The sequence below is a fragment of the Buteo buteo genome, chromosome 7 (genome assembly GCF_964188355.1).
Source record: "Buteo buteo chromosome 7, bButBut1.hap1.1, whole genome shotgun sequence".
NCBI classification, from domain to species: Eukaryota; Metazoa; Chordata; class Aves; order Accipitriformes; family Accipitridae; genus Buteo; species Buteo buteo.
The window spans coordinates 41,578,601-41,592,737 of record NC_134177.1 but is presented as its reverse complement, the minus strand read 5'-3'; the positions used below and the strand labels follow the sequence as shown (position 1 = coordinate 41,592,737).

At 60.7% G+C, this 14,137-nt stretch overlaps 1 protein-coding gene across 3 annotated transcripts in view; it reads left to right on the top strand.

The window, feature by feature from the left end:
- The window catches only part of SMG6 (SMG6 nonsense mediated mRNA decay factor), a 119,166-nt gene that overhangs the window by 100,391 nt on the left and 4,638 nt on the right, over positions 1–14,137 (top strand). For 2 of the 3 annotated variants that reach the window (XM_075032676.1, XM_075032673.1), the window contains exons 14-16: positions 150–326; positions 3,472–3,621; positions 10,658–10,811. In XM_075032676.1, coding sequence (XP_074888777.1) covers positions 150–326; positions 3,472–3,621; positions 10,658–10,811 — 481 coding nt within the window. The remainder of the gene's footprint in view (positions 1–149; positions 327–3,471; positions 3,622–10,657; positions 10,812–14,137) is intronic. The other variant, XM_075032674.1, reaches the window with a different exon arrangement.

The following is a 14,137-nucleotide window of genomic DNA, read 5'->3' as shown; positions in this document are numbered from 1 at the left end:
CATCCTCGCGGTGCTGTGCAGTGCTGCCTGCATCCCACTGGGCCTTCTAGCCCCGGACGTTTTCCCCTGGCCATTGCCCATCTGCCTCCCCTTTGCACTGACTTTGTTTTCCTTTCCCTCTCCCCAACCCCCTCGTCCTCACCCTGTAGGTTATTGCAGCCGACTGCAAGAGGGTCACAGTTCTGAAGTATTTCCTGGAAGCCCTTTGTGGACAAGAAGAGCCTTTGCTGGCATTCAAGGGTGGAAAATATGTGTCAGTGGCACCCGTCCCAGACGCCATGGGAAAGGAAATGGGAAGCCAAGAGGGAAAACAACTGGAAGATCAGGTACCGTGCGGGAAGAGCGCGCCTCGGTGAAGGAAGAATCACCCCTGTGGGGCCCAGCCTCTGCCTGCCCTGCAGCTCCCGCTATTTATAGCTGGCGTAGCTGCGTGTGCATTTTATGGGGGGAGGCGGGGGGGGGGCAAATGGTGCACAGCCCTTGTCTCCCGAGTGTACTTCGCTCGTGCCCTTTCCTGCCAGTCCAACCCGCGTGCCTCTATCTCGCACGCTGCTATGAGTTCCAGATGCTGCTTTTTCATACCCGAAGCGGGGGGAGCTTTAATAACGTGCAGCGCCGCGGCCCCAGGAGAGGAGGTGGGCGAGGGGGTGTCAGGGTTCAGCTTCAGGATCAAGTTTATAGCCGTGGAGCTCGTTGTGGCGGAGGCCTGAGCTCCAGCCTCCAGCACACGTACAGGAAGAGCTGACATTGGCGCCCCGTCCCTCCCCTGCCTCTCACATCCTGATGTGATTAAGGAATTCAACTCTTGTTTTTCTGCCCTTGCTTGTTCCTGTAGGCCTTGCTTCACTCCAGGCTCCGTGTGTGTGTTTAAGGGCCCTGCCAGCCGCTCTGCAGGTTGACTCTTTTCTTCTGTTTAATCTTGCAGTTGGAAAGGCCAGGGAAACAGGAGAGAGGGGCAGAGGCGTTGGGAGCGGGGAGCTGGGTGGCCCGGCGCTGCCCAGCCTCTCTCCGGGTCCCCTCCCTGCGCCAGGGCTGGGTGCTGCAGAGCCAGAGGGGATATCGCCCCGTGCAGGGGACAGCACCTCGCCTCTGCTGGCACTGGGTGGCCCGTGGCCCTGTGCACCCCAGGGAGGTGACAGCCAGAGGAGCCCACGGCAAGAATGTGCTCGGCACCCTCCTTGTCCCAGCAACCGGCTCTAGCTGAGCAGGGGACAGATTTTAGGTGATTTTTTTGCACTGGGTCTCAGAGCAAAACCCCAGGTAGCAAGAGATGTCTCTGTAAGGTGGAAGACCTGGACCCTTGTCCTCTTCTGGAGAAGGTGCAGGAGGTTTTCAAGCTGACACCACTAAAAGCATGTGATATGGGGGAATCTTCAGGTTCTACCCAGTGTCGTGACAGGGATGGTTCTGTTCTCTGGAGCACTCCTTTCGTTGGGTCAGTCCCTCCAGTTTCTGCTATGAACAAACATGGTACAGAGGATAGCTCCCTCCTGCCCCATCCCCACAGCTCTGCTCGGCTGTGGGAACCTCCGCGTGAGCTCATTGCGCAACCCTGGGGCTTCCTCCTTGGGCTCTGTTCACAAGGGAGCTTCCAGCTCGCCAGCATGACCACCAGATCCCAGCCCTTGTCGCCAGCAGATCCCAACCCACCGCAGCCGATCTGCATCTGACACACGCTTTTTTTCCCAAGGCCCTTGCGTGATGTCGTCCCTCTGGCAGCATCCCCCCATCCCCTGTGGTCCAGGCTGTCCTGGCAGAGGGAACTGAGCCTGAGCGCTCCATCTTCCTCCTTCCCATGGCTAAAAAGTCACAAGGAGAGAAGAGTACGTGGTTCTGTGGCCAGGCGGGTGTGCAGTCTGGGTGAAACGATTGAGTATGCAACTGTGCAGTGCTGGAGTTGTTCTAAATTAAGGCTCGCGAGCTTCTGCCCAAGTCCCCCCTGCTGACACATGCCATGGCAGCCTGCACAGGGCAGGGAGTGTAGCGATGCTCTTGTCCCTGCTCTTATCCCTCTGGGGGATCCTCCTGTGCAGGATCCGCCGCCTGCAGCCTTCTGGGGGCTCAGAGCAGGTCCTTCTGCCTGGGTACCACCTGGGAACTCTTCGCAGCCCCATCACAACCCTTGGCTTTTGTGCAGAGAAGGGGACATTGGTAATGGCAGGGCTTGGGGAGGCCCGTGGTTGCTGCAGTGGGGAGCAAGAGGGTCTGGGTGAGACAAGGGGACTGTCAGCAGCAGCGGCAGAGCTGGGTTCCTGGGCAGCATGTGTGTGCAGGCAGCTGCTGGTGGGACACGTGTTGAGGAACAGTCTCCCCTTTGGACAAGGAGCCACTGGGGAGAGCAGCAAAGCTGGGGGCGGAACTGGGTTGTGGCTGATCCCCAGCTGGACACCAGCCACCACCTCCCTCCCTCCTGTGTCCCGGAGATTTGGGTGCATAGGGAAAGGCCAGCGTGGCCTTCACCTGGGGTAGGAACAGTATGGCTCATCCTGGGATCTCCAGTTCAGGCAGGGCAAGCGTACTGGAAAGGGTCTGCAGACCTCCTGGTGGGGAGACCCAGGGAAGAGCCTCTAGGAGAGGGTGAAGATGCAACGTGGTCCAGAAGTGCCTGGGCGGGCAGGAGGTTGGAGAACCAGGGAACCTTCAGTTCAGCAAACACAAGGTTCCTGGCCAACAGGAGCGTGGCAAAGGCAGACTAGAAGTAGGATGCAAATGTTAACAGAGGAAGTAATTAACGGTTGAAATGACTGACCTCGAGACGCAGTGGATTCTCCATCATGCAGAGCTTTAAAATCAAGATTGAGCGTCTCCTTCTAAAACATCTGTTCTAGCCCAGCTGGAAGTTTTGGGGTGGGTGCAGGAATATCTCTGGTCTATTCAGAGATCAAAACGGAGAAGGGGAACAGGCTCTTTGGTGTCCTGCGTTCATAGATCTGAGTTTCCTGTCAAGATGACCAGCTTGTGTGCCTAGCCTCAGATGAGGCAACAGTGTGAGAGCGGTGTTGTACAGCCCCAGTGCAGGCAGGTGGGGAGAAGCAGCGTTTGCTCCCAGGGATGTGCAGCCTAAACAGCCAGGCAAAGCAGAGAGATAGGGAAATACCATGGGTTTACAGAACTGACGCCTATAAAACATCAGTGACTCACCCAAGGCTGTGGGAAGAGTTTTCCAAGGCAAGGAAGAGGATTTGATTTTAGAACAGAGCTTTAAGCAGGGCTGCCCCTGTCCTCGCTGGTCACTGCCTTCCCTGCCCCATTACCTTTGTCATTTCCTGGATGTTTACTATTTATTTATTTTGCTTGCTTCTCTTAGATGTTTAGAAATAGTCAGTTGCCCATCAGCAAGCGGTGATGGATCGTGCCTGGCAGGGATTTATCTCCTGGAAGGGGGACAGCAGAACGAGCACGGCCCCCGCCACCAGCATCCCTTACAATGACTTCTCCTGTGTTTTTCTGTCTTTCTGCATTTCCTGGAAGAAGGAAGATGATGTGAGGATTGAGGCGTTTGAAGATGATTCTGAGGCTGAAGGCAGTGGAGGAGAGATGGACATCAAGGAGCTCAGAGCCAAGAAGCAAGCGCTGGCCAGGAAAGTAGCTGAGCAGCAGCGTCGTCAAGACAAGATCCAGGTAGGATGGGCTGTGCGGCTGCAGCGCCCAAGCTGGCTGAGGAGCTGCTTTCCTTTGGAACATGGGCTGATCCTGCCTCACTATGCCGGTGATGCGCAGCCGTTTCCCTGCCATGCTTCAGGACCAGTGGCCTCTCGGGATGTCCCATAGCACATTGGGCTTCCTGCGTGTAGGTGCCCTGCGCCGCCTCTGTGAAACCCAGCAGCAAGCTTAGCTTTGGCCCTTTGGAAGGGCCAAATCGGTGTTGCTGTCCCCACCCAGGGTAAGATCTGCCCTCCCAGGCCCTGAGATGAATGTTTCGGGGACTCCTGGGACTCTCGTGAAGCCAGACGCAGCGTCTCCATGGAGCTGCCAGCACACCCAGGAGCCCTGGCAGGGAAGTGCTTTAGCTGATGGCTGTAGTGCAGTGTGTGCCAGGCAGCGAGCTGTCCCCCTGCCTGGGGCAGAGGCTCCGTGGCAGCGAGGCTCGGTGAGAAAGCAGCTTTTCTGTGCAGCGGGGCACAGGCAGACGGGGGAGAGGGTGGGACGTGAACGGCAGAGTTCATGTGGGAGCCAGCGGCAGGAAAAATAGTCTGCGAACGGCTGCTGCAGCCAGAGCGCCGCTTGCAAAGCGTTGCCATCGTTATGGGGACAAACAGACGGGATACAGGTGATCCCGTCCTGGCCCTGGCCTGATCTGAGCATGTTTCCCAGTGGGAGCTGGTGAAGTAAACTGGTTGGACTGGGAGCAGACGCCTGGCAGTGCACACTGTTGCTTTAAGAGCGGTCTCACATGCATGGCTGTTGGCTGCCTCGCCGCTCGCAACCCCTCTTCCTCCAGCCTCGCAGCCCAGATGAGGATTTCTCAGCAGAGGAAAAATTCTCCCTGGCTCCCCTCCCCCTCACCTCCGCCCTCTCTAATGCCCAGGGCCCTTCACTTCCATAATTCTTCATTTTCCAGCCTTGAACGTAAGCCAGACACATCTGTCTGGCCATATGCGTGAACTCTGCAGTGTGTGCCGAGGTGGTTGTAAAACAGGGCTGCTGAAGGCCCTACTGGGAGAGCGTGCACATGTGTACCCTCCGGCTACTGGCGCCGGGCCCAGAACCACTGCGCTTCGCTTTTCCAAACCCACCCCAACCTTTCAGATTTCGCCTTTTTTCTTTTTCATTTGAATTTGGAGCAATTCATATCAAGGCGAAGGTAGAAGTTGCGCCGGGAGGGAGGGGCCGCCCCCGCAAGCGAGTCCATTATTGTTGGCAGGTACCTGGGTCACATTAATACAAGGAGGAAGAAAGCAGCAGCGAACGAGTGAGAGATTGGAGAGATGGGCTGTAAATTAAAGCGGCCTGAAGCCTTCCAGCCTCCCAGGGTTGTTAAGCGGGAGGTGTAAGTAAATTCCCCACTTCCCACTGCCTTGTACAGACACAGCAAACAGGAACTGCACATGTTCGGGGAGGGCAGCGTACAGCAGATCCCGGCCCCGGCGACTAGCCCAGCTGCAGCAGGGCCCCCTGGGATGGCCGCTGCCCATTCTGCAGGGAGAGTGGGGGCTGCCTGATGTTGTCAGGGGCTTTCTCCCCCCGGCATGCTCCTCCCTTCCTCCCCAGCCGTGCTGGGGCCGATGCTTGCAGGCGGAGAGAGGTCAAAACGAGGGTGTGGGCAGCTTCAGGGGCTGCACAGCTGAGAGCTGAGGTGCAGTTGGAGTCTGAAGGCGCGGGGTGGAGGAGAGGTCCTTGGGGCTTCGGTAAAGTCATCCAGCCCATAGCTAGCTGGGAACAGCCCGGAGCAGAACATGTGTGCTTGCCCTGGTCCTCTCCCTGCCCTGGTACTGACCACGCGGCCGGAGACGGAGGAGCGGAGGAGCTTGGGTGGAAAGCGCTGCCTGGGGAGGCCAGGTCGGAGCCAGCTCAGCCTCCACCCCCTCCGCTGTCCCTCTCTTGGCCTGTGGTCCTTGACCTTTCTGATCTTCTCAAGAGATTTTGTGTTTCCTGGGACCTGGGGATCTTCTGCCTTCCCTGTTACAGCCCATTTCTCTTGTTCACTGCTCACCCACGGAGTTCACGCATCGGCTGCCCTCCGAGTCCCCCTTTCACTGTCCTGGGGACAAGCCACAGCTCCACGTATTCATCCAAGTCCAGCAGATGCAGCTCCTGTCTCAGCATGGCCGCTATCTCCCCATCTTTGCCATGCTCCCTGCCTCTCGCAGCCCAGTTCTGCGGCTGATGGAGATCATCCACCCGACGCTTGTCCCCAGGTTCACTGCTGCTGCTCTACCTGCCCTGCATCAGCTGGCAGGACAGCCCTACAGGTCCTTGTTGTAGCTCCCAAGCACAATCCATGCTGGGGTCACATTTACACCTCGAGGGGGATTTGGGCTTCACCGCGCTCCTTCGTAGGACGGCGGCTCGAGCTGCCGGCGAAGTACAGGTCCAGGCAGGGTAAATGGCAAACCGGGGTGGCCCTCGGCCAGCACCAGCTGCAGAGGGAACAGGAGAGCTCAGCTCTGTTCTCCTACACGAGCTTGGACCCCAAAACCATCACTCTGAGAGGGGGCACATAGGCCAGAGCGGGGTTAGGTCGTAGCCTCTTGTGTCCCTGGGCAGCCCTGGTTGTGAGGAAGCCGTCCTTTGCTACCCGGCCCTGGGTTATGAATTGGCTGCTGCTCCCTGGCTCTGCTGCCAGCCTGCCTCTGCCCTCACCGCTGCCCCAGGCTGGGACGGAGCTGCCAGCCAGCCCCGTGTCACAGGCTGGCGACAGCGGCGATGCGTCGGGGTGAGGTGAAAGACCGGGCACATACCTGGGCGCTGCCCAGATATTTGGAGGGGTGAGAGGCCAGGCAGGCAAGTGGGCAAGAGGAGGCGGCAGTGGCGCTGCCGGGGCAGGCAGCGTTCTCCGGCAGGGCCGTGTCCCCAGCCAGCACCGGGTCCTGCCGCGCGCTCCCAGCCGCCCCCGCTGCTTGGCCAGGCCCTTGGTCCATGCTGTTCAGCGTCCCCTGTCCTTTGTGCCGCCGCTGTGCGCTGGGAGCGGTCGAGTTTCCTGACCGGTTGAAAACATCCCACCTGAAACATAACAGGCTCTTCCTCTGGATGCTGCTATTGTTTTGCTCAGCATTACAGAAGCAGCTTAACCGGGGCGGCCAATTATGACATGTCTTCCCAAAATAGCCGCTCTCCTGTCCCTTCTGAGCCCACGGAACGGCCGCCCCCTTAAGATGCAGCCGCTCCTTTGTGGCGGTAGTGTGAGTAAGTGGCTAAATATAGCCGTATCCCATTCACGCTCTCCTCGGCGCGCAGGAACAATGCCGCGGGTGCACACGCGCCGACACGCACCTGCCTGGGAGCGGGTGCCTGCTGGCTGCGGAAGACGCACACCCACCCACGGCGGCTCCGCCACGGCGGCGGCCCCGGTTTGCTACCAGGCACGGGGCACGTTTACTCCTGAGGAAGACGCTGGAGACAAACCTTAGGAGGAGGAAGCCCTCGAGCGGAGACTAGAGAGGCATTGTTCTCGGCCCTGGAAAATCCGCCTCCGATCCCCGCCGAGCACGCGGGGCTGGAAGGGGCAGCGGCGCTGGGTTTCCCCGCGGTTGGAGAGTGGGTCGGGGCAGGAGAGGCGGTGGCAGGATGGTAACGGCCCATCCATCCTGGCAGAGCGGCGTGACCCCGTACGACCCGTCCCGAAGGCAGCGGGGCACCCGTCTCTGCCGAGCTTCGGCTCCAGGCCTCTCCGCCAGCCCGGCACCACGGGCGGAGGAGCTCTGGGGACCCCAGGGGTCGACGTGGAGCCTTTTCCTATTCTGTGCTTGTGGTGGAGACCCTCAGGTCTCCCCCCTGACGCTCTGCAGAAAGTACCACGCGGTGGCCTGGCTCTCTGGGGACTGGTCCCCTTGTCCACACTGGAAGCCCTCAGCCCGGACATCGGTTTCCGGGGAATCCTCCAGGTGATCCCAGCTGATGGATGAGCTGGGAATTTGGGACTGTGTGCGCAGGAGTGTCTGATCTCAGTGCTGCCACCAGCTGGGGCAGCCGGGGGAGCCACCTCTGGCTCTGACCCAGCTCCTGGGAGAAGCCCCCACGGCCGGAGCAGCAGGACGGGCAGGGGGCTGCGGGTGGGAGCAGCTCTGACGGCCGCAGCGTGCGGATGCAGGAGGTGGGAGAAGGGGACCTGCCTGGCCCTGAGGGGGAGCAGGGAGCCCCCAGCCTCAGAGGTCCCCTGCCACGTCCAGCACTGCGGGGTCGCTCTGCCATCGAGCCGCGCAGTGTGTTTAACCCCAGGAAGACGAGGCTAAAATCCGACCGTCCTGAAGCACTTGGGCTGGGGCGAGGCTGTACCTCTGCTGTTTTAACCGTGCTGCTCTCCCCAGGGTCTTCGCCAAACCCCACCTCCCAGCAGGGCGCATGGGCCACCGTCTCTCTATCCTCGCATCGGGGAAACTGAGGCACAGTGGGACCGGCAGCTCGTTTCTGGCACTGGTGGTGGCACAGAAGCTGGGCCCCAGATGCAGGCATCCCGATCCGCATCCCCGCGCTCTCCTTCTTCCCCACGGGCCCATGCCCCACGGGCCGGCAGAAGGGTTAATGTGGCTCTTGCCTCCCCTGTTCCCCGCACATGGGCTCCCTTTCATCTCTGGCGCAGGGCCAGCCAGCGTCCGCATGAATCACAGGCCACTCCTCTCCCCCCGAAACCCCTTGGCCGGAGGCTTCTGCAGCCTTTTACTCACACAAACAAAAATAAATCTCGCTGCCGGCCTCTGAACTCTGCAAAGGCGAGTTTCCCTCTGGCTCCCCGAGCGGCCCGGAGCTGTGCGCGGGGACTTGGCACGCTCCCCGCCGACCTCGCTCTTTCACTCCCGGCGCATCCTGTGTCCTTCTCTCACCGGGCGGCCCGGCGAGCGGAATGGGACGTGACGGCCGGCACAGGCGTTGCTCGCGGCTGCCAGGAATCGGCCGGGTATGGCCTGCAAAAGCCGCCGGGGCAAATGCCACACACGAGGGTACTGCCGCCCACTGCTGTCACCCCCACGCCTCTGGCCGGACGGGTAGGTGAGCTCCCCGCTCGCACCACGCTCGCGAGGTTGCCTGCATGGGCCGGGGCGAGTCCTGGGGTCGGGGAGCCATGCTGGGGTGCAGGCGGGGGTCCCCTCCTGCCACCAGCCCTTGCTCGCTTAGGACTGCCGTCGCCCATCGGACGCCACATGGTTTTGACCCCCCTGCAAGTTCGAGGCCATCGACCTCTTTGGCTGCCGCACAAGGGACATGCTGCTTCGCTCTGGGTCTCTGCGTTGGCCGAGGGGGCCCTTCTCCATCTCCCCATAGCAGGTGGAGCTTGGTGGAGCTCAGCAGGGCTTGGTGGCTCCCGGGGACAAGCGTCTCCTCCCGCACCCCCAAACCCTGGGGAGAAACCCCACTTTCCACCTCCTCACGGTGAGGAGGCAGCTGCATGCCGGAATTGCCAACACAGGGTTCCCGTGCCGCCAGGGAGTGCCAACACTTCCCTGGGTGAAGGCAGAGCACAGGCAGGGATGGCACCTGGCACGTGGCTGCCCACGGCAGCATCTGTACTGGGACGCCGGTGCCATTGTAGCTGCCCCTGCCTGACGAGGGAGGCATATCCTCCCGCTGTCATGCCAACTCAGTGCTGCCGTGCAGCAGAGGCGACCTGGCGCGCTCCCCGCTCTGCCCGTCGCCCCTCGGGGTCGATGGGAGCTGCGGCCCCGGGACCAGTGCTGCTAGAAGGAGGGTGAGAGGCACGTGGTGAGGTTATGGTTGCTGCCTTGCCTGGAGACACTTGTGGGAGGTAGCAGCGTCAAGTCGCCTTGATTTAAAGCCAGATGACAACACTTGGAAATGGATTAAAAACCACTTCTTTCCATGGCCACCGCTGGCCCGTGCAGCTCGTTGTTCCAGGGTGCCTCCGAGGCTTTGGCGTGACTGTGGGAGGGTTCGGATCCTCACCCCAGGCAGGGGGAGCTCCCCGTAACGATGGGCAGAACAGGGTCAGCGGTCGCCTCCTGTCCCCGGGGTGCGTCTTGTGGGTGCGAGCTCGCTGTCGTAAGGTTTTGCATGGTGGATGTGCTCCACAGCAGTGCTGTTGTGCTCCATGGGTGACCGGTTCCTATTAGAGGCAACAAACATCAGCGAGTCCAGGGAAGCTATTTTTAAGCAGAGGAAGCACTAGAATAGCATCCTGAGTTTTTTAAGCCTGTGACTTACTAAAGAGCCCAAGTCCTTCGATAGCATCGAAAGTAATATGTGAGCTCTTGGGCCCCATTTTGGCAGCTGGCATTGTCCAGAGATCCAGGTGCAACCCTGCAGTGTTGCTAGTAAGACCCAGCAGACCCTTCCCACGTAGGTGTGAGCACCTCTGGTCTCCAGTGGGTGCAAAGGGCTCAGCCAACAACAGTGCTGTGGGTTTCCAGGGCTGGAACCCACCTGGATGGAGTCAGAAAAGGCAAGGCATGTGCTGGAACTGGTGAGATAGTGACTGAGACACTCAGCCAAGCATTCCCACCCCACAGACCTCCCCTCCTGCTGCCTGCTTGGGGTCCCTGTGTTAGGATGCAGTTGGCAGGACTTGTGTGTCCCAAACTGGTTCTTTTTGGCTGTTGTCACCTTGATTTTTTTCCATCTGGAGTCCCAGAACCCGCTTCCTCCAGCCCTTTTCTCCCCTCTGTTTTGTATTGGGGTCGGTCTTTTGGCACCAGTGCAGATAGTCCTGGCAACTGCCAGTCCCGTAAATGGGACAATTCCCAAAACACCTCCATTTTCAAGGCTGGTCTCAGTTGTTCTCCCCAGAGCCTGGACAGGACTGTTCTCCTAGGAGAGTGCTCTCTCAGAGACTTTCACCATCCCACTCACGTGTGTGCCGTGGACCTGCAAGAGCTGGTGTTTTGAGGTGTGCTGGTGGGATGGATGCAGCCTCCTGCCAATCTCCTTCACACCCTGCCCTTGCTGTGGGAGGCGTGCGTGCCAGCCAGCCTTATCTCCTGCTCTCAGGGTCCACAGGTCGTAGGGCTGACGTCCTACTTACTCATCATATGTCCTTCTCCTCCAGGCCGTGCTGAAAGATCAGAGTCAAATGAGGCAGATGGAGCTGGAGATCAGACCTGTCTTCCTGGTCCCGGACACCAACGGTTTCATCGACCACCTCAGCAGCTTGATAACGCTGCTGGACTGCAGGAAGTTCATCCTGGTGGTGCCCCTGATCGGTGAGTCGGGCCAGTGCTATGGTGGGGGCTTCCCCTCCCCGCCAGCGCGGGCTGTCCCTCCATACCGGCTCCCTCTCTCCATGCCCCACGTGCCCTCAGTGCCTGTGTGGTCTGGAGCCGGTTGGTTCATGCCGTGGGGCTGGCTTCTGTCCTGCTCTGTCTCGTCCCAGACACGGCTGGCGTTCCTTCGGCCCGTGTCGCCCTTCTCCCTTCCTACCAGCTTTCTGCCCGCGGTGCGCAGCAAACTCCTGTCTTCTTGGTGCATTTGGGGGTGCCAGGGGCTGGGAGAGGCAGGCGGGTGTTAAATGGGATTTGGAGGGAATTTTGGAGGGAGCAAGGAGGAGGAATTGTTAAACAATCAGAGCAGATAGCTTATCCCAGCTGAGCTGGGGCTTAGGCAGCCTGAGCAAATGGCCGGCCTGTGTCCCAGCGTCTCAGAGCTGCTCAAGCCCAGCCCTTCTTTTTATCCTTATAAAGCTCGCAGTAAAACAGCAAGCTGGTTCCCGTTATTGGTAAACACTCACCCTGGCAGATAACGGCTGTGCTGCTGGGTGGTCTCCCAGGGTGGCGGGAGGATTTGGTTAGATGCCTTTGCTCTGATTGTTTGATCGCGCTCTGGGCTAGAGGTAGCGTTCCTCCGGCCAGTGTCACTCCGGCGCCCAGCACGTCCCAGTGCCAACCTGGCTTTCAGAGGATCCCCAAGGGGAGCAGGAGAGGCCAGGGCAGGAGCGGGGCCAAGCCTCGCAGAGCCCACAGGCTGCCCCATCCCAGCCGCAGCCCTGGGAGGCCGGGGGCCAGCTCTGCCCCGTGGGCATCTCCAGCGTCCAGGCAGTGAGGTGTACGCTCGTGGCGATCTCCTGGCCTGTGGCACACAGGGCTGCCTGCCCTCCAAGCCGTTATGGGGCTTCCTTCTCAACTCCTGGTGTCCGGCAGACAGCTCTGCCTGCCCCAGAGCCAACATCCAGCTGCCGCCCTTCCCAGCGGGGTCAACAGCCTGGCTCAGGAGGGATTCCTGGGGTTGGGGATGGGACCCCTGAGTGGGGGGAAGCAGGGGCTGGCCAACTGCCCAGCTCAGCACGGAAGCTGCCAAGGAGCTCCATGGCTTGGCACTGCAGTGCCAGGGCTTTGTGTGGAAGCGAAGGGAAGGAAGCCGGCAGCACCGGCAGAGCCTAGGCAGCCCTTGGGGCTGTGGAGCGTTAATACCTGAGAGAGCTGGGACCTGCCCTGGAGCCATTGCCCTGCCTCCTGGTGCACTCCTGTGGTTGGCGTGAGGCTTCTCCATCCAGACTCCAGCCAGGGGCAGCCGTTACAGCAGAGCTGAAAAACCTGGTCCTGTCCCTGTCCAAGATGCTGCTGCCCTCAACCTGCAAAAGGAGCCTGGCCTGGCCTGCCCTACCACAGGCAGGAGGAGCAGCAGCGACCGAGCACCTTCAGTGCTCTCCTGTCCTGCTGCCTCCCTGCACAGCCCATCGTAGTGGGGAACAGAGTAACTCATCTCCCACTGCCTGCCACGAGCCTTCCCTGCCGCTGCTGAAGCACCCTGAAGCCAGCGACTCCCTGTCCACTCCGGGACAGTGGTCAAATTTCCCCATCATCCCCGGGAAAGCCATCAGTGCTGAGACCCAGGTGCGAGCAGGAGGAACCCATGCCACGGGGTAAGCCGGGGGCCCGTGGCTGCTGGGGGCAGAGTCCTTGATGCCGTGCCCCATCACCAGCCCAGAGATAATGCGCGGTGCCCTTCCCCCAGCACGGGGCACTCCTCCCCGCTTTTCCTGGGGATGCAGCAAGGGGTTAAGCACGCGGCTTCGCGTTGGGTTTGTTTCTCTTGCTCTTTAACCTGCTCCGTGCTCCTTGAGGCTGACCCCGCCATGGAGAAGCCAGGCCTGGTGCAGAAGCACAAACAAGCCTCCCCTTTGAAGCCTGTTTAGCTTGGAAGCAGGAAGGCGGATTTCGGGAGGGAATACCAGCTTTTCCTGTTTGATGTTCCGTTCTTGCACGGCTCCCCCCACCCCGGGCCCAGCCGTGCATTGTGTGGAAATGGCAGCATCAGGTCGGTAGCAAGAAGAGTCGCCGGCCAGCGAAGAGCAAAGCAGCTCCATGCAGCTTTAATTTGAATACCCAGACAGTGAGTGCCAGTCTCACCATGGAACAGAGCGATCACGCAGGCTCCCCGGGCAGTGATTCACAGCACTGGGGAGAGGCCTCAGACCCCGAGCTCTCTCCCCGAACCCCCAAGGAATGCATAGTTCCCACTTGAACTCAGGACTTGGCTCTAGGCTCGGAAACAATCTTCAGAAATGAAGCCATGGCTAAAACACACACTGTGCGCACAGAGGCTCCCTCGCGCACACGTGCACACCAGCTCTCTCGCGCGCCCGGCCTCGCGCACACGCAGCCCCGTATACGATCGCAGGCAAGGCAGGACGCTCGTGCGCACATCTGGCCGCACGCTTGTGTGCCCGGCTTCGCCGCTAGCCGCCTCGGCGGCATCTTGCTCACACGCACGCGCGGTCCGCCACGGAGCGGCTCTTCCAGCAGCCCCGGCGCCGGAGGGTAGGTCCCTCCTGGAGCTCTGCTGGGGTCCCTCGGGCTTCTGCTGGACTCGGGGGGCCGGAATGGCTGGGGTTCCCGGCCGCTTGGCAGCGGTACAGGAGGCTCTAAGGCTTGATGGGCTCTGGTGAAGGCGAACGGGCTGGGAATCCGCCTGATCCCAGGCTGAGGCTCGTCTCAAGCAGCATATGTCAGGACAGATGTGCAAACCCAGATGGGTGAGGTGTTGGAGAGAGCATGTCCCCTGCCGGGAGCCTGGGACAACAGCTTCAGGTGGGAAAACGGGGCCAGGATTTGTGCGGGAAACAGTGCCAGAGTGGGAACTGCCTGCTCCCGCACGTGACCCTGTTCCCACATCCAGCCCTGCAGCGGGAGGGCAGCAGCTTTCTGTGTCTGAAAGTAAGTACAGGGAGCCGAGAGGTGCAGAGCCAGGCGGCGCGATGCGGAGCAGGAGGCATGGTGCTGCTGGCCATCGCTGTGCTCGGAGGCGGAGGAGCGGGCCGCAGGAGGCCGTGGTTTTCCGACGCCCTCGGGCACGCACGGAAGTGCCGATGGTCTGGTCGTGACGCAGGAGCGTGGGGTGGGGGGGCACAGTGATGCTCCCATCGTTTTTGCAGAGCAGAGCAAGGTGCCCTTAGGGAGCGTTAACCCACGCTGCAGGGGCGAGGTGCCTGCGCTCCCGGGGCCGAGCCAGGTGACCCATGGAGGTGGAAGGCAGCAAAGCTTTTCCAGACCCGCAGCCAAGTCCAGGAGCCCAGGGACGCTGCAGCAGCTGA